Genomic DNA, 23,604 nt, shown 5'->3' with positions numbered 1-23,604 from the left:
CCTGAGCACAGAGCTGGGAGTCAGCCCTGAGGACTGCCAGGTGTGGGCCAAAGCCCGAAATGAATGGATCGGTCACTGCTTCGCTGTTCGATAGTCCGTGACCTCAAGCGAGTTTCCTAGTTGTTTCATGCTGGAAACGAGTGGTGTTGTTGCCTTGATGGGATTCACATGTGGAATCTTTGTGCTTGTGTTTGTTTCGTCTTTGAGCCGTGCTCGGAGGGTGTCCCCAGCTCTGTTCCAGAGGGCACTGGGGCGCTAGATGCCAGGATTCCGCACGCCAAGTCTGGGCCCACGTCCTCTCTCCAGGCACAGCCGGGGACCTCACGGGCTCCAGCAAGGTCCTTCTCCAAAGACTCAGGGGGGCCGGAGCCACAGCGCACTGGGGAGGACACGAGCCTCACACACTACCGACCTGGGCTCAATCCCCGCACCCCATAGGGTCCCCTGAGCACCCCCGGGAGTGTTTCCTGAGTACAGAGACAGGTGTGACCCCTGACCATCACCCACTGAGGCCCCAAAACACACAAACAAAAAACAGGAATGAAAAGACTGAAGAACTGGTCCAGCCTGAACAGACCCAGGCGGGGCTGGGGCGATAGCACAGCGGGGAGGCCGTTTGCCTCTCAACGCGGCTGACTCGGGTTCGATTCCCAGCATCCCATATGGTCCCCTGAGCACTGCCAGGAGTGCTGCTTTTTTTTTTTTTTTTTTGCTTTATTGGGTCACACCTGGCTATACACAGGGGTTACTCCTGGCTCTGCACTCAGGAATTACCCCTGGCGGTGCTCAGGGGACCATACGGGATGCTGGGAATCGAACCCGGGTCGGCCGCATGCAAGGCAAACGCCCTCCCCGCTGTGCTATCGCTCCAGCCCCAGGAGTGCTTCTTGAGTACAGAGCCAGGAGGAACTCCTGAGCATCACTGGGTGTGACCCCCCCAAAAAAAACAGACTCAGCCCCCACACAGCCTCTTCTATGCCCCCTCTTTTTTTTTAATTTGAGGAGGCGGGTCTCAGGGGTCCAGAGCCACCCCCAGAGGTATCAGGGCTCCCCGCGGCTGCAGGCTGAGGGGGTTGGGTGCTCAGGCCCAGCCGGCGTGGGCTGGGAGAGGTCTGTGGGGCGACCTGGCCCCTCCCCCCCCCCCCCCCCCGTCCCTCCTACCAGGCACCGAGTCAGAGACCCCCTCACCGCAGATTCTAGGGTTTTATTTACAGAAGGGCCGGGCCCAGCCTGGGGCCTCCCGGGGTTATGTACAGGTCAGGGAGAGGGAGGGACACACCATTTAAATTACAATCGACTGGGTTCAGGCCGGGGCATCCGCCGCCGGCCGCGTCTGCAGCCCAGACTGCCGAGAGAAGGGGGTGAGGGGCTGTCACCGAGCAGGTGAGGTCCGGAGGGCACCCGGGGGGAGCGCAGAGCCGCAGCATGACACGGGCGGGCGCCCAGGACTCCGGCACGCGGGCCAGACCCTGGCCCTGCTCACTTCCTCTTCATGGAGCCCTTGCTCTTCTCCTTGTCCGCTGATGGCCGCTGCTTCTTCACCTTCTCCTCCTTCTTGTTCTTGCTCTGCAGGTTCTCGTACACCTCCTCCTTGTGTCTGGAGGGACGGGGAGGGCAGCAGGTGCGAGGTGAGGTCAGGACCCAGTGTCAGAGCTATGTAGCACAGCGGGGAGGGCCTTTGCCTTGCACGCAGCCAGGGTTCGGTCGATTCCCGGCATCCCATATGGTGCCCCGAGCACCACCAGGAGTAATTCCTGAGTGCAGAGCCAGGGGTGACCCCAAAAAAGCAAAAAAATAAAGGTGCACGAGGGTCACTCGCCACTGTGTGCTCCCAGCTCACGCCCAGAGCCAGGAGTCAAGGCCAGGCCTCCCTCCCCGCCTCCAGCCCTCTGGGCCACCTCTCGGACCCAAATAAATGCAGGTAATTTATTTCTGCTTTCTGATTTCTTGGTTTCTAGGGGTTACTTCCCACTGTGCTCAGGGCTGACTCCTGGCTCGGTGCTCGGGCATCAGTCCTGGCCCTTTGGGGACCCTATGGGATGCCGGGAAGTGAAGTCGAGTCAGCTGCATGCAAGGCACTGGCCTTAGCCACTGGACTCTCCGGCCACTGGAGGTCCAGGGGTTACTTTCCGCCACGTGCTCAGGGCTCTCCCCGTCCCCTGCAGGTGGAGCACTGCCCCGGCCTTTGACCCTTCACCCCTCCCAGCTGTGTTCACACACGGAGCCCAGCAGCCCTTTTATTTAATTTCATTTATTTATTTATTTATTTAATTATTTATTTATTTCCTTTTTGGGTCACACCCAGCGATGCTCAGGGGTTACTCCTGGCTCTGCACTCAGGAATGACCCCTGGCAGTGCTCGGGGCACCATATGAGATGCTGGAAATCGAACCCGGGTCGGCTGCGTGCAAGGCAAACGCCCTACCCACTGTACTATTGCTCCAGCCCCTGTTAAAAGAAATTACACCTGCAAAATTGTTCTAGTACCTTTTTGGCAAGATCTGTGGAAAAGATATTGGATGGATTCTTTGGACTCCTGTCACAGTGCTCTCAGGTTATTGAATTCTTTAAAAGTCGCAGGAAGTCAAGGTTTTCAACATGGGATTGAATGAATTCAGTATGTCAGAGTGTATACTTTATCTCTACAGATTTTAGCCTCTTTTGGCTAGGACCCACAACAAATGGGTGTACTGCATCTCATTGTGAGTGAAGTGAAACGTTTGCTCTTCTCTTGTACCTTCAGTATGCTTTTGACGCTGCATGGCACTATGTCGGTTTGCACAAATCCAGATAAATCCAGCCCCAACCAGCAGCCCTTTTCTTTTTTTTTTTCTTTTTTTTGCTTTTTGGGTCACACCTCGCGATGCACAGGGGTTCCTCCTGGCTCATGCACTCAGGAATCACTCCTGGCGGTGCTCAGGGGACCCTATGGGATGCTGGGAACCGAACCGGGGTCGACCTCGTGCAAGGCAAACGCCCTCCCCGCTGTGCTATCGCTCCAGCCCCCAGCAGCCCTTTTCTTGGCAGAGCCAGGGAAGGTTCCGGAGAGCGTTGACGTACCTGGAGGAGGTGCGGGTGGCCTTGGCGTGGGCGTTCTTCATGGCGGGGGGGTAGGTGATGTTCCCGTACTCGGACTCCCGCCCCTTCTGGTTCTTCGGGCAGAGAGAGAGAGAGGTGGAGGGTGGGGGGGTGCGCTCCCCCCCCCGGGGCAGCCCTGCCTCGGGCCTGCGCGCACCTGGATGACCTCCAGCTTCCTCTTGGTGGTCTCGATGAACTGGGCGATGGCCACGTAGATGAACTTGTACTGCGCCTCCGTCTGCACCATGCCCGAGCGCTGGGCGCGCACCATCTGGATGGTCTTCTGGATGTCGATGTCACAGTCCAGCCCTGAGCAGCGGGCGGCGGGGACTCAGGCCCGGAGGGAGGGAGACGCCCGGGCAGGGGGGGAGGGAGGGGGGGGGCCCGCCTGGCCACCCACTCTGGCGCCCCGCGGGGCCCCCTCACCCTTGGTGGAGATGCTCTCCATGAGCATGTCGATGACAATGATGGTGCCCGTGCGGCCGATGCCCGCGCTGCGGAGAGAGAGGAGAAAGGGGACCCCCGTCAGCGGCCGGCACCCCGCGGGGAGGGAAGGGGAGGGAAGGGGGGGCGAGTCGGCCAGTGCTCAGGCTCAGCAGGGGCACGGCCTCAGGCAGCCCAGGCTCGGGGCAGGAGGACCAAACATCAGTACGACAGGTACGGTGCTTGCTTTGTACACAGACAAGCTGGGCCGAGCCCCAGCACCACGTATGGTGCCCTGAGCCCGCCAAGAGTGATCCCTGAGCACAGAGTCAGGAGTCAGCCCGGGTCGTAGCTGGCTGTGGCCCCCCCCCAAACCCTAAACGAAACGAACCAAAAACCCAGAAAGAAACAGAAACAGAAACCGGGGGCTGGAGCGATAGCACAGCGGGGAGGGCGTTTTGCCTTGCACACGGCTGACTTGGGTTCGATTCCCAGCATCCCCGAGCACCGCCAGGAGTGATTCCTGAGTGCAGAGCCAGGAGGAGTCCCTGAGCATCGCCGGGTGCGACCCAAAAAGAAAAAAAAAGAACTAGGAGCAACCCCTGAGCATCACAGGGTATTGCCCAAAAGCAAGAGAGAGAGACAGAGAGAGAGACACACAGAGAGAGACACAGAGAGAGACAGAGAGAGGGAGGAGAGGTGGGCATGACACATGACATGCGTGGGTCATGGCTGGCGAGTGGCGAGCAAGTGGCACAGATGCCCCACCACCTGTGTGTGGGTTCAGGGACTTCTCAGGGCCCCGGTTTTCCCAGGAAATTTGGCCCCGTCCACGCCCACCTCCTCCTGCTCCCATTCTCACCCCTTCCCGTCTTCTGTCTGGTCTCTGCAGCCACACCCCAGGTCTCCGGCGCACACCCAACCCCCCCACCCCCCCACCCCCACCCCCACCCCGCACCCTGCCTGTGCCCGCACCACCTCGTGGGGTCACCGGCTCCCCGGCATTCGGGTCCCTGCCCACGGCCTTGACCAAAACGAAACTCGGTACTATTCCGAGCTTCATTTCCCTTTTTTCTCTGCACCCTGGTGGCAGGGACAGGACAGCTCCGATGGGGGGGGTGGAGGGGTGGGGGGGGTCGTTGGGAGAGGCAAGTTGGGGGAGGCAGGACAATTGAGGTATCCACGGGCCCCCCCGGGAACCCCCCCATACCCCAGGCCCGCCCCGTGGCCGCGTGAGCGGGTGCCCTGGGTAGCCCTGTCTCATTTCAAACCCAGATTGTCAAAAATAACCCTTTACCCACTTCCTTCCTGCAGTGTCTAAATAAAGCCCGGGGCGCTTTCAAGACGCCGAGGTGGGCCCCGGCCTGCGTGACCAGCAGGGGGGTCTTTCTCACGGGGCCAGGCTGCTCCCCGGAGTACAGAGCGGGGTCCCCAAGGCGGTGGGCAGGGGACCGCCACCAAGTCCCACCTCCCTCGGGCGCCCGGGACAGACAGTTGTGGGGGGAAAGAAGGAAGTGGAGGGTCACATGGAGGAGAGGCGGGCAGGGAAAGAAGCCTCCCCAGCTCCCCCTTTCTCCATTCCCTGCCGGGGACACTGGGGAAACAGTAAGAATTGGGGGTGGGGTGCAGGAAGGGGGTGCAGGAGGGGGTTGCAGACCTTTTATCTCCAAACCAAGGAGATCCTGAGTTTACAGATGCGGATTTGGGATCAGAGGTGTCAAGTCATCAGCCTGAGCTCACACAGCCAAGGAGGGTGGAAGTGTGGAAACCTGCAGCGTGCGGGGGTCCCTGCACTCCGCCCCGTCTCTCATCCAGGATGCTGCGCGGTGGGTGGGTCTCGGCCCCTCGGGCCTGGGGACCCCAGCTCTCACCAGCAGCCCATCTTGTTTCATTTGGGGGGTGCCACACCCAGTGATGCTTAGGGGTTCCTCCTGGCTCCACACTCAGGAATCGCAGTGCTCAAGGGGGGGGGCGCATGGGATGCTGGGGATCGAACCCGGGTCGACCGCATGCAAAAGCAAATGCCCTGGGTCGACCGCATGCAAAAGCAAATGCCCTCCCCACTGTACTGGCCCCCTCCAGCTCCCCCTCTTGGCAGGCGCCAATGTTCACCTGCCCATGGACACGAGGATGTCCCATGGAGCGGGCAGCAGCTGCGCCCGTTGGACATTAACCCCCACGACCCCCAGGGGGCGGGCAGGGGAGCACGCCGGGCAGGAAGCAGGATGGCAGGTACGCGTGGGGCCTGTCGGACCCCAGACGGGAGGTCCTCACCCCCTGCCTCGATCACCCATGCCACCCGCAGAGGCCGGCACCTGCCCTGGATGGGGCAAACCAGCAAGGGGCAGAGCCAAGGAGTCTGCGCTCCGGCACGCAGAGGGCCAGGCGTGAGAAACACGGGCCGTGGGGCCGGCGCGATGGCACCGCACACGGGGCGCTTGCCCGGCATGCAGCCCACCTGAGTTCGATCCCCGGCATCCCTTGGGGTCCCCTGAGCCCCACCAGGAGGGATCCTGAAGCCCTGAGCACCACCAAGCGTGGCCCAAAAAGAAACAAAAAGGAAAACGGAAAAGAAACAGGCCGATGGGGCTGGAGCGATAGCACAGCGGGGAGGGCGTTTGCCTTGCACGCGGCCGACCCGGGTTCAAATCCCAGCATCCCATATGGTCCCCCGAGCACCGCCAGGGGTAATTCCTGAGTGCAGAGCCAGGAGTAACCCCTGTGCATCACCAGGTGTGACCCAAAAAGAAAAAAAAAAGAAAGAAACAGGGGCCGAGCGGTTTGGGACGAGCAGGTGGTTTTCCGGGTCCTGGGCCTGTCGGGGAGGGAGGTCCACCACCGGCCAGCCGGGCATCCGCAGGGAAGCGGCTGGACCTAACTCCCACCCGCCCTGTACTGTGGGGGTCTCTGAGGAAGTTGCCCCAGGCACAGGGACCTACAGGGCGGAGTCCAGACCGGCCCTGGGGCCTCCTGGAACTCAGAAGAAGAGATCAGAGGGCTTTCCTGGTGCTCAGCTGGGCTGGCACCTCGTTAGCGGTATTCCCCGAGGTATTCCCTGTCAGCTGTGAGGGTTTAATGGGGTGGGGGGTGCAGGACCTCCCTGCAGTGCTCTGGGGACCCTGCAGTGCCAGAGAGCAAACCCCAGGCAAACTCCATGCTCGGTCGTGTTTTTGTTTGGTTGCTTTTTGTGGGATGGAGCAATAGCTCAGCGGGCAGGGCATTTTTGCTTTGCATGCGGCTAACCCGGGTTCGATTCTTCCGTCCCTCTGGTGAGCTCGGCAAGCTACTGAGAGTATCCCGCCCGCAAGGCAGAGCCTGGCAAGCTCCCTGTGGCGTATTCAATATGCCAAAAACAGTCACAACTAGTCTCACCATGGAGACTTTACTGGTGCCCACTCGAGCAAATCGATGAACAACAATGGGACTTGACACAGTGCAACAGTGCTTTTTGTGAGGGCGGGACACACACCCAGTGACACTCAGGGGTTACTCCTGACTCTACACTTACGAATCACTCCTGGGCTGGTGGGGGGCGGGTGAGGGTGGGGGGCTATGGGGTGCCGGGGATCAAACCCAGGTCAGCTGCATGCGAGGCACACGCCCTCCTCCCGGCTGTACTATGGCTCCGACCCTCTGCGCCGGGGCCCGGGGCCCTGCCAGCTGTCACCTGTGTTCCTCCCCGATGTCCCTCTCCGCCTCACCTGCAGTGGACGATGATGGGCCCTGCCTGGGGCTGGCTCTCCTGCTGCTGGTTGATCTGGTCCAGGAAGCTGAGGACGCCCCCAGGCTCACTGGGGACCCCGTGGTCCGGCCAGCTCAGGTACTGGTAGTGCCAGATGTCCCGAGTCAGGTCCGCCTGGACGGAGGACACAGTGTCAGGGCCCCCTCGGCCCCCGTGCACCCGACCGGCTCCCGCCCACGCCTGCAGAGGCCCGAGAGGGGGCACTCACGTGCTCTTTGGGCGACACCTGTAAGAGGCGGAGCTTGTACTCGGCTTTCTCCTGCTCCTCTCGGTTGGTCACGGCGTAGGGGCCGTAGACGCGCTGAGAGCCCACCTGCGGCCAGTACGGGACACATTTGTTCTGGAAAGGAAGGAGGAGGTGGAGAATGAGCTCGGGGTCCAGGCCCAGATGCCCCCCGGTGCTGGCCCGGTTCCGGGTGGGGCCGAGTGAAAGTGCAAGGGTGATGCACGCGTTCTGCAGAAGATTCTCTTTGTGCAGGGCTGCTCCGAGCACTGTGCCCGGGGACCACAGGCGGTGTGCTGGGAACCGGACCACGGTCAGCTGCGTGCCCGGCGAGCATCCGAACCCTGCCATCACCTTGCGGCCCTAACAGGCGCAGGTTCGACCCGAGACATCTCACGGTCCCCAAGCACTGAGCTGGGAGCAGCCCCCATCCCAGCCGGCTGGCCAGAGCCTCCAAACAAGGAAAAACGTGCAGATGGAGGGGTGGAGCGATAGCACAGCGGGGAGGGCGTTTGCCTTGCACTCGGTCGACCCGGGTTCGATTCCCAGCATCCCATAGGGCCCCTTGAGCACCGCCAGGAGTCATTCCTGAGTGCAGAGCCAGGAGTGACCCCTGAGCATCGCCGGGTGTGACCCAAAAAGAAAAAAAAAATGCGCAGATGAAGGTCCCACATCTGGCCTCGATCTGGTCTGTGCTCAGTTACCGCCGCGGGAGAGACCTGCTCTGCTCCAGTTGATGCGGTCAGTATCGGGGTGCGCACTGGGCAGAGGCCAGGGGCCCCCAGACACGAGCCCAGGGCCCCAGCAGCCCCGGAGTGTCCGGCCAGCGGGGAAAGCTGCGCAGGGCGGGGAGGAAGGGTGGAGGGAGGGGCCGGGTCCCCTGAGGGTGAGGGAGGAAACCAGAGGTGGCTTCTCAGAGGAGGGAGCTTGGAGCTGGGTCTGCAACAGGGAGGAGTAGGGGGCAGAGGAGGGAGCACGGAGACGATGGGGAGAGGAAGTCACCCCCTGGCAGAGGAAGTCTGGGAGGTGGGGAGCGAGGGGAGGAGATGGGGGCTGCAGGGATGAGGCACTGCTGAGAGCCAGAGTCGAACAGCGTGCTACAGTCGCAGGCCAGGGGGGCGCGGGAGGGGGCCCGTCCAGGCAGGGAGCCTGCGGGCAGAGGGGCGAGGGGAGGCGGAGGAGGCCCATTCCAGAGATCACCGAGGAGAGGGGGGGCGGGAGTGAGGGAACAGGGCGGAGCGACAGCACAGCGGGGCCAACCTGGGTTCAGTCCCGGCACCACACAGGGTGTTAGGGTGCTGGTGCTCCCCGAGCCCTGCCAGGATGATCCCCAAGCACAGGGCCAACAGCAGGCCCTGGGCACCGCCCGGTGTGGCCCGGAAACAACAAACCAAAACAAGGAAGACTGACTAAATAAGCAGAGCTGGAGCAACAGCACAGCGGGGAGGGCGTTTGCCTGGCATGTGGCCGACCCAGGTTCGATTCCCAGCATCCCAGATGGTCCCGAGCACCGCCAGTAGTGATTACTGAGTGCAGAGCCAGGAGTGACCCAAAAAGCAATAAATAAATAAATAAATAAATAAATAAGCAAATCCCAGGCTGGGGCAAGGAGACGATCAAGGGGCCGAGCCCCTGTTTTGGAAGCAGGACCCCCCAGGTTAGATTCCGGGCACAGGCCTGCAGGCAGGAGGCCCCGGTTCACTCCCTGAGGTCACGACTCAGTCCTCCACTGCCGAGAGCTACCCCCACACACAGAGCCAGGAATAACCCCCGAACACCTCCTCCAGTGTGGCCCAATGCCCCAAACATACACAGGGCCAGAAAGAGTCCAACAAAGCAAGTGTTTGCCTGGCACTCGGCCAACCCAAGTCGGATCCCCAGCACCTCCCAGGGTCCCTTGAACCCACCAAGAGTGATCCCGGAGAGCAGTGCCAGGAGTCAGCCCTGAGCACCGAAGAGTATGGTCCAAAAGCCAAAACCAGAACATACACACACATACACACACACGCACACACACATGCATACACGTACACGTGCACACACATGCACATATATGCACACATGTACAGCACACGCACACATGCATGCATATGTATACACACGCACACATGCACACATGTATACACATGCATGCACATGCATGTACAAACAAACATGCACAAAACACACATGCATATACATGCACCCATGCACATACATGCATGCATGTACACTTGCACACATGCATGCGCATGCATGTACATGTACAGGCACAAAGTGCACACATGCACACACACATACATACAAGCACACACATGTGCACATGCACATGCACACATGCATACACAATCTGGGTCTGCAGACAAGGCGCCTCGCCCAATTGGAAGCAGGGATCGGAGACGTCTCTGGGCCCCGTTTCCCACAAAGGTCAAACGGAACATGACCTATGAGGTGGCTTTGTGCCCCTGGGTCCGGCCACCAGGATGACAGGGAAATGACAGGGAAGGGGTGGGGCCCAAGCCTTACCCGGCCTTTCTCCACCTCTCTGGTGGTCATGACGATGACACGCGTGTTCTCCTGCCACACCATCTGCCAGAAGTCATTGACCGTGGCGTCCAGGCAGCCCTGGCTGGCGATGTAGGTCTTGGCGTCGTCATCAGGGCCCAGCAGCTGGTTCTGGGGACAGGGGGAGAGACAGAGGACCCCGAGTTCCTCCCCAGGCCCCCACACCTGTCCCGGCTCTGGACCCAGAGCCCCCCCCAGCAAGGAGCTGGGCGCCCCCCACCCCCGCCTGCCCGCCCCACAGACCTTGACGTAATTGGCATTGATGTAGTCGGAACCCACGATGCTGCTGTCCCGTCCCTGGAGGATGACGCGGCTGTGGTCGACTGGCAGGGCCGAGAGGAAGCAGAGGTCAGCCCTCGGCCTGGCAGCCCGGGCACCCGGCACCCGGCAGGCGGGTTGGGCGCGGGGGCGGGGGGCGGTGCAGGGCACAGAAGGGATCAGACAAAGGGCCGGCGGGTGTTTTGGTTTGGGGGCCAGACCCCCAAGGCACCTTGCAGCCCGCGCTGGAGCCTGGCGCTCCCCTATGCAAAACACACACACACACACACACACACACACACACACACACACACACACACACACACACACACACACACACACACACACACACACACACACACACACACACACACACACACACACACACACACACACACACACACACACACACACCGGCCTTGGCGGCCTCTTCCCCACCCCCAGCAGGCCACTGAGGAGTTTAATTTGCTTTGGGGGCCACGCCCAGCGATGCTCCAGGGGGATCTGTGGTGGGGCTCGGGGAAGGCCTTGGGGGTGCCGGGGATGGAACCCAGGGGGCCACACGTAAGGCAGGCACCCCACCTGCAGCACTAGCACTCCAGCCCCGGCTTTCGTTTTGCGGCTACAGCTGGCGGTGCTCAGGGCTCACTCCCGGCCGTGCTCGGGAGTCACGCCGCCGCAGTGGGGAGTTGAGCAGGGCCGAGTATGCATGGCAGAGCGCCTTAGACTGTACACTAGAGTTCTGCGCCCGCCTCCCCAGCAGGGGAATCTTCGAGGAGCAGAGGGGGGGAGGCAGAGGAAAGATGGAGGCGTTGACCCTAAGAAATGGCAGGTTAACTAAGGCCTCTGCCTTTTCTGTTGTTGCTGTGGTGTAAGTAAAGCAAAGGATTTTTCTGGAACGAAACTTGCAGAGAAAAATGTAACGGGGCTGGAGCGAGAGCACAGCAGGGAGGGCGTTTGCCTTGCACGACCTGGGTCAATTCCCAGCATCCCAGAGGGTCCCCTGAGCACCACCAGGAGTGATTCCTGAGTGCAGAGCCAGGAGGAACCCCTGAGCATCGCCGGGTGTGACCCAAAAAGGAAAAAAAAAAAGTGAGGGGAGAGGAAGAGGGAAATGTGTGTTCAAGAGACAACAGGGGCTTCTCCGGAGTGGAAAGAAGCAGAGCAAGAAGCAAGCCAGGTACCCGGAGGACGTGGGGGCTGGGACCAGAGTGATAGCACAGCGGGGAGGGCGTTTGCCTTACACGTGGCCGACCCGGGTTCAGTTCCCAGCATCCCATATGGTCCCCCAAGCACCACCAGGAGTGATTCCTGAGTGCAGAGCCAGGAGGAACCCCTTCCATCGCCGGGTGTGACCCAAAAACCAAAAAAAGAAAAAAAAAAAAAAGGCAAGAGCCTGGCACGTGGCCGACCACAGTCCGAATCCCCAGCACGGCCTGTGATCCCCGAGCACAGAGCTGGGGGTCAGTCAGCCCCAAGCATCCCGGGGTGGGGGTGGGGGAGGGGCGGGGCGGGGAAAGGTGGGCGGGCCCTGGGGCAGGACACGCACACGGAAGGATGTTCTTGTAGCGGTTCTTGCTCTTGTTCTCGGGCCGCTGCCCTTCAGTGCGCTGGTACAAGTTCTTGGCCTCCTGTTTCTGCAGACTCTGGGTGGGGGGTAAAGGGAGCGTCAGCATCAGCCCTGGGGACAGCAGCGGGGTCGAATGAGGCGCTGGGGGGACCCCGTGCCGGGGCGGGCGTGCTTACCTCAAACTCCTCCCAGAAGCCGGCCTTGGCCGTGTCCTCGCTCTCGGCCTTCTTGTTCAGCTCCAAGACCCGGTTCTCGATGTCCGCCGCGTTCACCCGAGTGGCGTAGTAGGGCTGACGGGGGGAGGGGCGGGGGAGGAAGGGACAGGTGAGCCCCCTCTCCCACGGAGAGAAAACGGCGGGTGGCTGCCAGGGCGGGGGCCTCCCAGCGCCCCTCACCTGGCGCAGGTAGACCATGGTGCCTGACGCCTCCTCGATCCCCACCTTCTTGAAGTGCTCCACCAGGTCCGTGAGGCTGTCGAAGGTCTCGGTGCCTCCCACCGTGTAGCGACCCCCCTGCTGAGGGGAGTCGGCGTCGGCGTCATTGGGCCAGACTCCCCCCAACCTCCCCCAGGCCGCCTCCCGGCCTGGCGGCCTCCTCACCTCGCACATGACCTTGATGTGCGTGACCCGGAGTGCCGAGCCCGGGCCCGCCTTGGGCTGGTCACTGAGCACCGAGAGCACGAAGTCCCCAGGCTGGCTGAGACTCTCGCGCACCAGAAACGTCCAGGGCTCCCCCTTGGCCTGCAGCAGCGCCTCTGCCTGGCCCCCAGACATGTGCCCGTGGTACCATCTATAGGAGGCAGAGGCGGGGGGAGGGGAGGGCAGGTCGGGTCGAGGTCGCAGGACTGGGCACTCACTGGGCAGTCGAGACGCCCAGAGGAGGGCCGGGAAACTGAGTCAGCCCTGAGCCTGGCCCTGCGTGTGTTTCTCGGGCCTTCAGATCCGAAAATGCTAAGTCAGGGCGGGAGAGATCCGGGTAAGGCATTTATTTGCCTTGCACGCCGGACATCCCAGATTTGAACCCGGGCCCCACTGGGAGTGTGATTCCTTGAACGCAGAGGCAGGCGGACGCTCTGCTCTGAGCACCCCTGACTGTGGCCCCCAAACAACACGCCCCAAAACTGCGGAGTCCGTCCAGCCCCGTTTCACAGATGGGGAAACTGAGGATGAGTTTCCGGGTTCTGGACAGGCCTTCAGCAGGTCTGAGATGGGCTCCAGGGCCCGGGTGCAGGGGGGTGAGGGGAGGAGCCGCCATCTCAAAGCACGTGCTGGGTGTGCAGGGGGCCCGGGCCCAATCCCAGCACCCCCTGGTCCCCCGAGCACTGCCAGGACGGACCCCCCCAGCCATCAGGCCCGGCCAAGTGTGGCCCCAAACCTGCCACAAGAAGAGCACCTTGAGGGTTCGAGGGCCCCATAAACCAGGGTTGGTCCGGGGAGCAAAGCAGACAGGGTCGAGGGCCAGCCAGGCAGGGGTGAAGAGACCCCCAGGGAACGAGGGGGAAGAGGGGTCCCCCAGGGGGGGAGGGGAGGCGGGGCTGACAGACCACCTGACGCCAAGGAAGGGGAGCCCAGGGCCCACAGGGTCTTCCAGGGGCTCGGGGGAGCAGAAAGCAGAACTGGGCGCTTTCCCCCAAGTCCCCCCCTTTCCCAGGAGGAAACTGTCGCCCCACAAGGCCGGGGCCCACAGGAAACCACGTGATGGAAAAAACACAAAAGTCCTTCTGGGGAGAGAGTGAGAAGTGAGGTTGTGAGGTTTCCTCAGCCCAGGGACGGGAGGGGGGCGGGGGGGGCATTTTCCAACCGCAGGGATGGGGGGTGGGGAGCCGGGCAGTCTGTGCCACCCCCAGCTCCAGCCCAGACTTCAGAGGCGCCCCGCCCCCCCGCCCCGCCCCATCCCACCCCTGGGGCTATGCCGGACCCCCCCCCCACTGGCCATGGAAAGGGGCCCAGGAAGAGGAAGTGTCCATGCAAATGTCAGGGTGACCACAGACAGGGCCCTGACCACTGGAGGGACACATGCAAATGCCGGGGAGGCACAGGCCTGGAGAAAGCTCGTCCCTCGCACCCTGCGCAATGGCAGGCACAGGGGACCCGGAGGGCCTCTGCTTGGCCTCCCCACACACACCCCTGCTCTGCCTTCCCGGTCTGGCTGCTCCCAGCCCAGGCCACCCCCCCTCCCAGTCTTCCCTGGAGGGGGGCGGGTGGTCTCTACACTTCCTCCTTCCTCCTTCCAGCTGGAGCCACAACCCACAGCTGCCCAGGGCCCTCTCCCCCCCTCCCCCTGCGCCCTGGCCGGGCCACTGGGCCACAGCCAGTTCTGGACGCTGGACATGGCGGTGTCCAAACCCTCGAGGGAAGCAAGACGCAAACGCAGGACCAGGCAGGGGGGAGGGGGAGGGGGGAGGGGGAGGGGGAGGGCAAACCTAACGCTGGAGGACTCGGCCTCACAGGCGCCATCTGAGCGGAGGCTGGCGCGGGCACCAGTGTGGCACCATAGTTGGGGGGTCCCTGGGGCCCTCCCGCTGCCCGACTTAAGGAGACCCGCAGGCTGGCTCTGAGCACCCCAACTCGGGAGCCCAGGGCAGCTGCCTTGTGACCCAGCCCCGGGTCCTGACCCAGACAGCCAAGCACGGGGACCACCCCCCCACCCCCCCACCCCCCGCCTCACCCCACAGGGTTGCCTAGAATCTCCCACGCGCATGGCTCTGGGGGTCCCCCTCAAATCTCACCTCCCTGGACCCCCCTCCTGGGCGCGTGTGGCTACGACAGGCAGAGTCGGGGCCCCAGAAGGACTTTCTAATAACATGGGGGTGGGGGATGGGTGGGCCGCCCCACCTGCCTGCCCGCCTGTGCAGCTGACGTGGGAAGCCCACCCCCTCCCCCCACCCCACCCCACCCCACCGCCACAGGCTTTCTGGGAGACGGGGCGCCCCCACCTCTCGCTGGTGGGGTCCGAGCAGTTGAGGGGGTACTTGAGGTGGATGATGGTGCCATCACGGTCCTGCAGCACGCCGTGCTGCTGCGTGTAGTACTCCACCAGCTCGGTGAGCGTGGCGAACTTCTCCCCGCCGTACAGGTCGTAGAAATCCCCCGAGTTCTGGATCCGAATGTGCGTCACCTGGTCGCCCACCCTGCAGGGAGCAGGCATGCTGAGCCCGGCGGGCCGGGCCCTGGGTGGGGTGGGGGAGGGTGCCCCAGGCCCGGGACGCCGTGGAGGGCTTCAGGATGGGGCGGGGGTGGGGGGGTCACGCTACCTGACCGAGAGGGAGAAGTCGCCCTGGTTCTTGCGACTGGGCCGCGCCAGGAAGCTCCCGTGGACGCCCCGGCCTTTGAGCAGCGTCTCGGCGTCCAGCCCGCTGAGGTCGCGGTGAAACCACCTGCGAGAGTCCACCAGGCCTGGAAGGGGCGTCCCCTGCCCCCTGCCCTTTTCCCCACCGTCCCCCCCGCGCCCCCAGGCCCTTACCTCACCATCCTGGAGACTGCAGGCGGGGACAGGAGAGGGCTCGCGGGCAAGGCAGCGAGGTGGCGCAGGCAAGCGTGGGCAGGCGGATGGAGGCCTGGGGGGCTCAGGGTCACACGGCGGGCCGCCCGGGCCAGGCCTCACCAGCACCCCGCGGTCCTGGTTCTGGGGCTGCCACTAGCACCGGCCTGGGGCGGCCGGCGGGGCGGGGACAGGAAGGGGCGCGGCCGACCCCTGGGGGGAACTTCTCTTTTCAGAGCCTGGAGAGGAGAAGGCCCGGCAAGGTGACAGCCTGGGGGACAGGGGGGCGCCCGCGGGTCCCCGGCCATGGGCCTGCCAGCCGCGGCCTCTGGGAGGTGAGTGCGAGGCCAGTGCGCACCCCGCAGCCCTGGGCCAAGGTGGCACGTGAAGTCACAGGCCGGGGGGCCCCCCTCCCCCCCGCCCCCGTTCCTGGGGACAAGCTACTAATAAGGAAGCGCCTCTGTCATTGACTGGAGCCCGGGATGCTCTCAGCCAGCCTTATCTGATGTCTCCCCGCCTCCTTCCCAGAGAAGGACCCCCGGCGGGCAGGGCGGGGCGGGACGGGCACCCAGACCGGCAGGTTCCCACTGAACGCCAGCCCCCCGGGGCGGCCAAGCAGGAGGCTGGGAAACGCCTCCTCCACTCAGACCGCAGATACGGGGGCTCCCCCTCGACACCACGAGAGCTGAGACCCCCGAGGCGCCCACAGAGGCCAGCGGCCACAGCTCCCTCAGGAGCCCCTGCAGCCAGTCACCCTGTCCTCCGTCTGTCCTGTCCATCCTGACCTTGTGGTGGGAGCGCAGGGCCGAGAGGGGTGTGGGGGGACCTCGGGAGGCGGGCGGGGGGGTCACCTGGCCTGCGGGATCATCACAGGCATCCCGACCAGCGCGCAGGACTGGCCCGTAGTGACTTGTGTCTAGAGGGGGGGCTTCGGGGGTAAAGTCCCAACCAGAGCTGATGCTCTCAGCACTGCTGCTCCTCAAAAACCTATGACACACAGGAAGCATACAGTGCTCCCAGGGGTCTCCCAGGACAGTGCTCCCAGGGGTCTCCCAGGAAGCTGACAGTGCTCCCAGGACAGTGGCCCCAGGAAGCTGACAGTGCTCCCAGGGGTCTCCCAGAATGTTGACAATGCTCCCAGGTGTCATTCCCAGTGCTGCACAGACAAAGGCAGCGGGGAGGAGCCGGAGAAGGGGTCCTCCCAACCCCAGGGTGCCATCCTGAGAGCCGGAATGCAGGTCTGTGGGGGAGCCTGAATTCTCCCTCAGACCTTTCTGAATCTGTGCCAATGTCATGGATTACATTTATAAAAGCAGGGGCCAGGGGCCGGAGCCATAGCACAGCGGGGAGAGCATTTGCCTTGCACACAGCCAATCCGGGTTCATTCCCCAGCACCCCATAGCGTCCCCCAAATATGGGCAGGAGTAATTCCTAAGTGCAGAGCCAGGAGGAACCCCTGAACATCACCCCGTGTGACCCCCCACCAAAAACAAAAGTAAAGTAAAATTTCTTTAAAAAAAAAAGTAGGGGGGCTGGAGCGATAGCACAGCGGGTAAGGCGTTTGCCTTGCACGCGGCCGACCTGGGTTCAATTCCCAGCACCCCATAGGGTCCCCTGAGCACTGCCAGGAGTAATTCCTGAGTGCAGAGCCAGGAGGTAACCCCTGTGCATCGCCGGGTGTAACCCAAAAAGATAAATAAATAAATAAATAAATAAATAAATAAATACAATAAGTCTTACAATGGAGACATTACTGGTGCCCGCTCAAAATAAATAAATAAATAAATAAATGTAGGGACTGGAGCAATAGTATAGTGGGGAGGGTGTTTGCCTTGCCGTGGCCGACCTGGGTTCGAGTCCCAGCAACCCTTATGGTCCCCCAAGCACCACCAGGAGTAATTCCTGACTGCAAAGCCAGGAGTAACCCCTGTGCATCGCCAGGTATAACCAAAAAAACAAAACAACAACAACAAATACATTTATAAAAGTAGGTAAATTGGGGGGAGGGGTGGAAAAGGTAGTACGAGGGGCTGGAGCGATAGCACAGCGGGGAGGGCATTTGCCTTGCGCGCGGCCGACACGGGTTCGATTCCCAGCATCCCATAGGGTCCCCTAAGCACCGCCAGGGGTAATTCCTGAGTGCAGAGCCAGGAGTCACCCCTGTGCATCGCCAGGTGTGATCCAAAAAGCAAAAAAATAATAATAATAAAATGAAATAAAAAATAAAAAAAATAAAATGAGATGACTTGGGGCCAGATCGATAGCGCAGCGGGGAGGGCGTTTGCCTCGCACACAGCCAACCGGGTTGGGTCCCCGGCATCCCATATGGTCCTCTGAGCACCGCCAGGAGGATCCCTGAGAGCAGAGCCGGGAGTTTCCCCTGAGCACCTTCAGGTGTGGCCCAAGAACACACCCCCAGGGAAAGAAGACTGAAGAGCAGAGCATGTGCCTCGCACGCTGGAGGCCCGAGTTTGATCCCTCAGCACCCCATGGCCCCTGAGCACTGCCGGGGTGGCCCCCAACCAAAAATGAATCAGTACGAGCTAGCGAGATAGCCTGGAGGTTAAGGCACTCCCCTGGTATGCAGCCAACCCGGGTTCGATCCCCGGCACCACATAGGATCCCCCGAGCCCCGCCAGGAGTGACCCCTGAGCACAGAGGCAGGAGTACAGCCTGAGCCAAGCTCGGCACGGTCTGAAAACCCAAACACACAAAACAGCCCCCGTCCCTGGGTCCCCCCTGCACCCGCTACGCGTCGGGCAGCTCCGCTCTGGTCCCCGCCGTTGCAGGTGAGTTTCGGGAGTCAGGTGCGTACAAGTGCCACAAAAACGGACACCCACCCACCCCCCCCAACCACAGCCACCCCTGGTTAGCACTACAACCGCCACTTCCTCCGATGTCAACTAAAAGTGTGACCGGGGCCGGAGCAGCAGGACAGAGAGTAAAGTGCAAACCTTTCACACCGCCAGCCCGGGTTCAACCCCCACCCCCTCCAGGGCACCGGGAGCCCTGCCTGGAGCCATCTCTGAGCACAGAGCTGGGAGGAAGCCCTGAGCACCACTGGGTGTGACCCTTACACACACACACACACACACACACACACACACACACAGTGTGGTCCCCGGCAATCACTACAATGAAAGGAACCCCGACTATTAGTGGGCACCACGGCCTGACGTGTGACCGTGGGACACGGGCGAGCTCCAGGGCTAAGAATGTATGAACAGGGCTGGAGCCATAGCACAGCGGGGAGGGCGTTTGCCTTGCACGCGGCCAACCTGGGTTCGATTCCCAGCATCCCATAGGGTCCCCTGAGCACCACCAGAAGTAATTCCTGAGTGCAGAGCCAGGAGGAACCCCTGTGCGTCGCCGGGTGTGACCCAAAAAGCAAAAAAAGAAGTGTGAGCAGCCCAGCTGTGTGTAGCCCTGATCACGCCAACGACGCCAAAGGGAAGCAAATAATAAAGACATAAGCAGTCAGAGGGAATATGGGAAGTGCTCGGTCAAAGGGTATTTTTCCTGGGCTGGAGGCAATTCGACAGGCAGGGGCGCCTGCTTCGCATGTGGGAGCCCCAGGTTGAGTCACTGGCAGGAGATTCCCCCCCCCACCCCCGTGCCCAGGAGAGAGTCATCCCTCAAGGCCACCAGGTGTGGCCCCAAGCCCGTCTTTTAGGCTCCACTGTGGGGGACAGGGTGTGGCCGGGAACACACTCAGGATCTCAAACATGCAAAGCAGGTGCCCTCCTGGGCTACACCTTCACCCCCTGGATCATGTTTGCAAATAAGAGAGAGCTATTCCTCCTTATCCGCCCCCCAAAAAAATAAGTGGGGGCCTCTTTTATTTTTCTTTTTGGGTCACACCCGGTGATGCACAGGGGTTCCTCCTGGCTCTGCACTCAGGAATTACTCCTGGCGGTGCTCAGGGACCCTATGGGATGCTGGGGATCGAACCCGGGTTGGCCTCGTGCAAGGCAAACGCCCTCCCGGCTGTGCTATCGCTCCAGCCCCAAGTGGGGGCCTCTTACTTCACCCCAAGGAAGCTTCTAGGTCTGTGGATTGTACGGTCCAACACTGACTGTCCACTCCTCCCAAGGCCAGAGTCGGGAAGCGTGTCCACGCAGCTGGCCCTGCCACAGGATTAGGGGAGGGGCGTCCTCACGGCCTTGACCGCCGCCCCTGCAAAGTCTCAAAGCTTAGTAGAAGGCGTCACCCAGAGTAATATCCCACGACAGTTCACCACGGACACGGCTCAAAGGGGACAGAGCAGGAGATCCAGGTCAGCGCCCTGACACGGCACGGACCCCCAAGCACCGAGACAACAACCCCCAGCCTCAGCACTGAGCCAGGGTAGCCCCCAAACCAAGGAGAAGAAACTTTAGCAATAGCACAGCGGGTAGGGCACTTGCCATGCATGCAGTTGACCTGGGTTCGATTCCCAACATCCCACAGGGTCCCCCGAGCACTGCCAGGAGTAATTCCTGAGTGCAGAGCCAGGAGTCACCCCTGTGCATCGCTGGGTGTGACCCAAAAAGTAAAAAAAAAAAAAATTGAAAGAAAAAAAAAAAAGCACTTTATTTTTGGTCTTTGGGCCACACCAGTGGTGCTCAGGACTTACTCCTGGTGGGACCCAGAGACCACATGCGGTGCCAGGGACCAAACCAGGGTTGGTTATTTGCAAGAGGCACCTTAATCCTTCTACTACCCCTCGGGCTCCACGCCGAAAAACTTTCAGAAGCTCATTAGATGCACAAAAACAACCTGGTGAACCCCCTCCCCCCCACACACACTCTGCTTGTCATATATAAATGGGTGGATTCAGGGGCCAGAGTGATAGCCCAGTGGGCAGGGTGCTTGCTTTGCAATCCCTGGCATGCCATACAGTCCCCTCAGCACTGCCAGGAGTGATTCCTGAGTGCAGAGCCAGGAGGAACCCCTGAGCATCATCAGGCGTCAGGTGTGGCCCAAAAAATTGAAAACACAAAAATCAATGAAATAGCACATGGGTAGGGCATTTGCTTTGCATGCAGCTGACCCAGGTTCGAATTCCAGCATCCCAGATGGTCCCTAAAGCACCGCCAGGAGTGATTCCTGAATGCATGAGCCGGGTGTGACCCCCCAAAAAAATCAATGAGTGGACTCAGGTGCACATATGTACACACACGCACACACACACACACACACAGCACCCCCTCATCACCCATTCCTACCAATCCCAACAGGACACTCACCATCCTGGCCACACATCCATACCTGACACTCATGCCCCAGGTTTAAACCCATTCAGGGGGGAGAAAACAGGCACCCAGAACCTTGCAGCCCAAGGGAGGGACAGGAATTTGTCTGAAGGCTGCGCAGCCAGCAGGCAGACGTCATTAAGATAAGAGACAGTGACGGTGCAGCCTTGCACTCAGTTGACCTGGGTTTGTTCCCGGAGGGGGTCTGATCCCCTGAACTCTGCCAGCACTGATCCCTGAGCACAGAGCCACGAGGAAGCTCTGAGCACCAAAGACCAAAAGACAGAGAGTCGCTCACTGTCGTTTGATCGGTAATAAATCATCCCCCGGGTTCCTGGGGACGGAGGGGGGTAGGGGAGGGGAGGGGAGGGAAGGCAGGCTCAATGCCATCACCGTAGTCCCCAAACACCTATGCAAAACTCGAACACGTGGCCCGGGAGATGGCTCTAAGGGCACACGCCCGGCAGGCCCCCCTGCAGGAGGGACCCCCAAACAAGATGAATTGGGTAGCCTATTCTTTAGTCTGTGCTTTTTGGTTATTTTTTGTTTTTTTTTTGGTTTTTGGGTCACACCTGGCGATGCTCAGGGGCTACTCCTGGCTCTGCACTCAGGAATTACTCCTGGCGGTGCTCAGGGGACCATATGGGATGCTGGGATTTGAACCCGGGTCGGCCGCGTGCAAGGCAAACGCCCTACCCGCTGTGCTATCACTCCAGCCCCGCCAACAACTTTTTGTTTTGTTTTGCTTTTAGCCACACGTGGCAGTGCTCAGGGCCGACTCCTGGCGGGCTCAGGAGACCTGACATGGTGCCGGGGACAGAACCTGGTTCGGACCCGGGCAAGCGCCTGACCTGCTGTGCTATCTTCTATGCTGCCCTTTGGGGGTGGGGGGGCATGCTCTCAACAGTGCTCAGCCCCCCACCCACCCCCCACTGATTTCTGGTCAAGCAGGCAGGACTCGATGCAGGGACCGAGGACGTGGTACCATTTGGGATCCCTCGGGCGCTCCCAGCGGTGGGGGGGGGGGGGGCCCCAGGCGTTTAAGGGCCTCTAGGGCTGCACTAGAGCGACATGAGGAAACCACGCGGTGCCAGGGATGGAAATGGGGTCTGGTGCAAGGAAGCATGAGCCTTAACCGCAGGCTAGCCCCGACACCCGTGTTACATGATTCAACTCATGGAGTGCTACTTATGCGGGGGGAGGGTTGGGTGGCACCCAGCTGCGCCCAGGGCTTAGCGCCCCCTAGAGGAGGCCTTTGCAAAGGCAGCAGGGTGCCCACCCTGAGCACAGGGGGGCGGCTGCAGAGATGGGGACCACCCCACTGCTGCTGCCACTTAGGCTGGAGAAGGACCCAGGGAAGGTCTTGCCAGCTGCCAGGTAGGAAAACTCCTGCTCCAGGGGCACTGCAGGGAGGGGACATGGGGTGTGGGGCGAAGGGCAGACTTAGGGGGCCAGTGGGGCGGGAGAGAGCACGGCAGGTGGGGTGCTTGCCTTGCACACGGCCAACCCCAGCTCAATCCCCAGCACCCCACATGGGCCCCCGAGCCCCAGCAGGAGCGAGCCCTGACCGCAGAGCCAGAAGTGCACCCTGAGCACTGCTGGTGTGGGACAAACACCCCCCACACACACACACAATAAGAGGGGCGCAGGCAGCTCAACCAGTGACCACCGCTGCTGCCCAGGGGGCGCTCTGGGTCAGCCCCCAGTACCCTCAGAACCCCTCAGCACCCCCAGGAGCCACCCCCAGACTCGGAACACAGCCAGGGGGACCCCCAACAAACAAAAAGAACAATGTGGAGAAATCAGGCAGCGGCTTGAGCCCACGGCACAGCAGGGACTCTGAGCACCACCAAGAGTGACCCCTGAGCACAGAGCCAAGAGTCCACCTGGAGCACTGCTGTGTGGAGTCCAAAACCCAGAAACTATGAAAGGTGAAAAGGAAAGGCACGCAGGATAAAGTGAGCTGCCGCGACAACAGGACGCGGGTCCCCCACCCACAAACTGCAACCCTCCAACTCTGGCTCTGCCTCCCGCCTCGCACCCTGCTCTCCCACAAGCGGCCTCGAGCAGGGCTGGTGCTTCGTCCTCCTCCTCCTCCTGCTTGGGGGACTCCTCTGTGCAGTCCGCCACGTCCCCCCCAGGACGAAGCTCCGTGAGGGTCCGGGCAGCGGGCATCCTGGCCCCCCCGTGTCGTGTCGCCGTCCTCTTTGCAAAGCGCCCGGCACGCAGCACGGAATGACCGAGGTGGGTGGGAGGGGGCTAAGCAGAAGGTGGGACGATGCACTCGCCTGGGTTTGCGTCTCCAGGGACAGTGGGACCGTGGCACGGGATGCCCCAGAGCGGGTGGGAGATGGCGCAGGGTTGAGGCTGGAGTCACATCTGTCAGGCGGGAGGGCCTGGCGTTCTGGGCCCCGCAGGTGCCGGCACTGCTGGCCTGCGGTCAGCCTGAACCATGCCCTTCCCTCCCAACCGGGCCGGACTTGGGACTTGGGGTGGGGCAGGGACTTACCCAGGGACCAGCATCTCCAGGGGCCGGGGGGGGGGTCACAGGCAGGGGGCCACCTAGCGAGGAGCCCAGGCGGGGACCCAAAGCGGGTCCAGAAGCCCCTCAGCGCCCGGACTCCGAAGCTCCTTCCCTGGTGCAGCCCGCCAGGCCAATGGCCCAGCAGGGACAGGCCCCTGGGCTAAAGATCCCCGGAAAAGGGACAGGTGGGGCGGGGCTGGCCTCGGCCCGCCCACAGGCCCCGTGGCGCCACCTGCAGCTCCACCTGGCGCTCGCCGGCGCTGCAGCGGGGCGGGCGGGCCGGGGCGCAGGGTGTCACCTTGACTCCCCGAGCGAGCGGCCACCAGCGTGGGGCAGGGCAGGGCGGGAAACGTCCCGGGAAGGGCCGCGCCAGGGGAGCTGCCACCTGGGCAGCCGCGCGCGCGCACGCACGAGCACGAGCACGCACGGGGAGGGGCGGCCCGGCCCTCCCCCTGCCCAGCGCCCCCCCAGGGCAGCCTGGCACCAGCCGGCGGGCACCCCGGGCCGGTGCCGAGGCGGCGGCAGACG

At 62.1% G+C, this 23,604-nt stretch overlaps 1 protein-coding gene across 3 annotated transcripts; it reads right to left on the bottom strand.

Annotated features, from left to right (window-relative positions):
- Nucleotides 1–1,218: 1,218 nt before the first annotated feature.
- On the bottom strand, nt 1,219–23,499 carry PTPN6 (protein tyrosine phosphatase non-receptor type 6). 3 transcript variants are annotated; one of them, XM_055143476.1, is made up of 16 exons: nt 23,062–23,499; nt 15,301–15,557; nt 15,092–15,214; nt 14,774–14,968; nt 12,438–12,627; nt 12,234–12,353; nt 12,015–12,128; nt 11,818–11,914; nt 10,254–10,333; nt 9,972–10,121; nt 7,452–7,583; nt 7,203–7,357; nt 3,505–3,572; nt 3,236–3,387; nt 3,061–3,152; nt 1,219–1,597 (listed from the first exon to the last, which is right to left on the bottom strand). In XM_055143476.1, the coding sequence occupies exons 2-16, from the start codon at nt 15,306–15,308 to the stop codon at nt 1,480–1,482; spliced, it is 1,794 nt and encodes a 597-aa protein (XP_054999451.1). In that variant the 5' UTR covers nt 15,309–15,557; nt 23,062–23,499; the 3' UTR covers nt 1,219–1,479. The 3 variants fall into 3 exon arrangements, with proteins under 3 accessions (XP_054999451.1, XP_054999452.1, XP_054999450.1); XM_055143477.1 differs by lacking the exon at nt 23,062–23,499 and having other exon boundaries at nt 12,234–12,350; nt 15,301–16,847; XM_055143475.1 differs by lacking the exon at nt 23,062–23,499 and having other exon boundaries at nt 15,301–16,846.
- Between the last annotated feature and the right edge of the window lie 105 nt (nt 23,500–23,604).

The sequence above is a fragment of the Sorex araneus genome, chromosome 6, assembly GCF_027595985.1.
Source record: "Sorex araneus isolate mSorAra2 chromosome 6, mSorAra2.pri, whole genome shotgun sequence".
NCBI classification, from domain to species: Eukaryota; Metazoa; Chordata; class Mammalia; order Eulipotyphla; family Soricidae; genus Sorex; species Sorex araneus.
The sequence above is the reverse complement of the archived record's forward strand: the minus strand, read 5'-3'. Positions and strand labels throughout refer to the sequence as shown.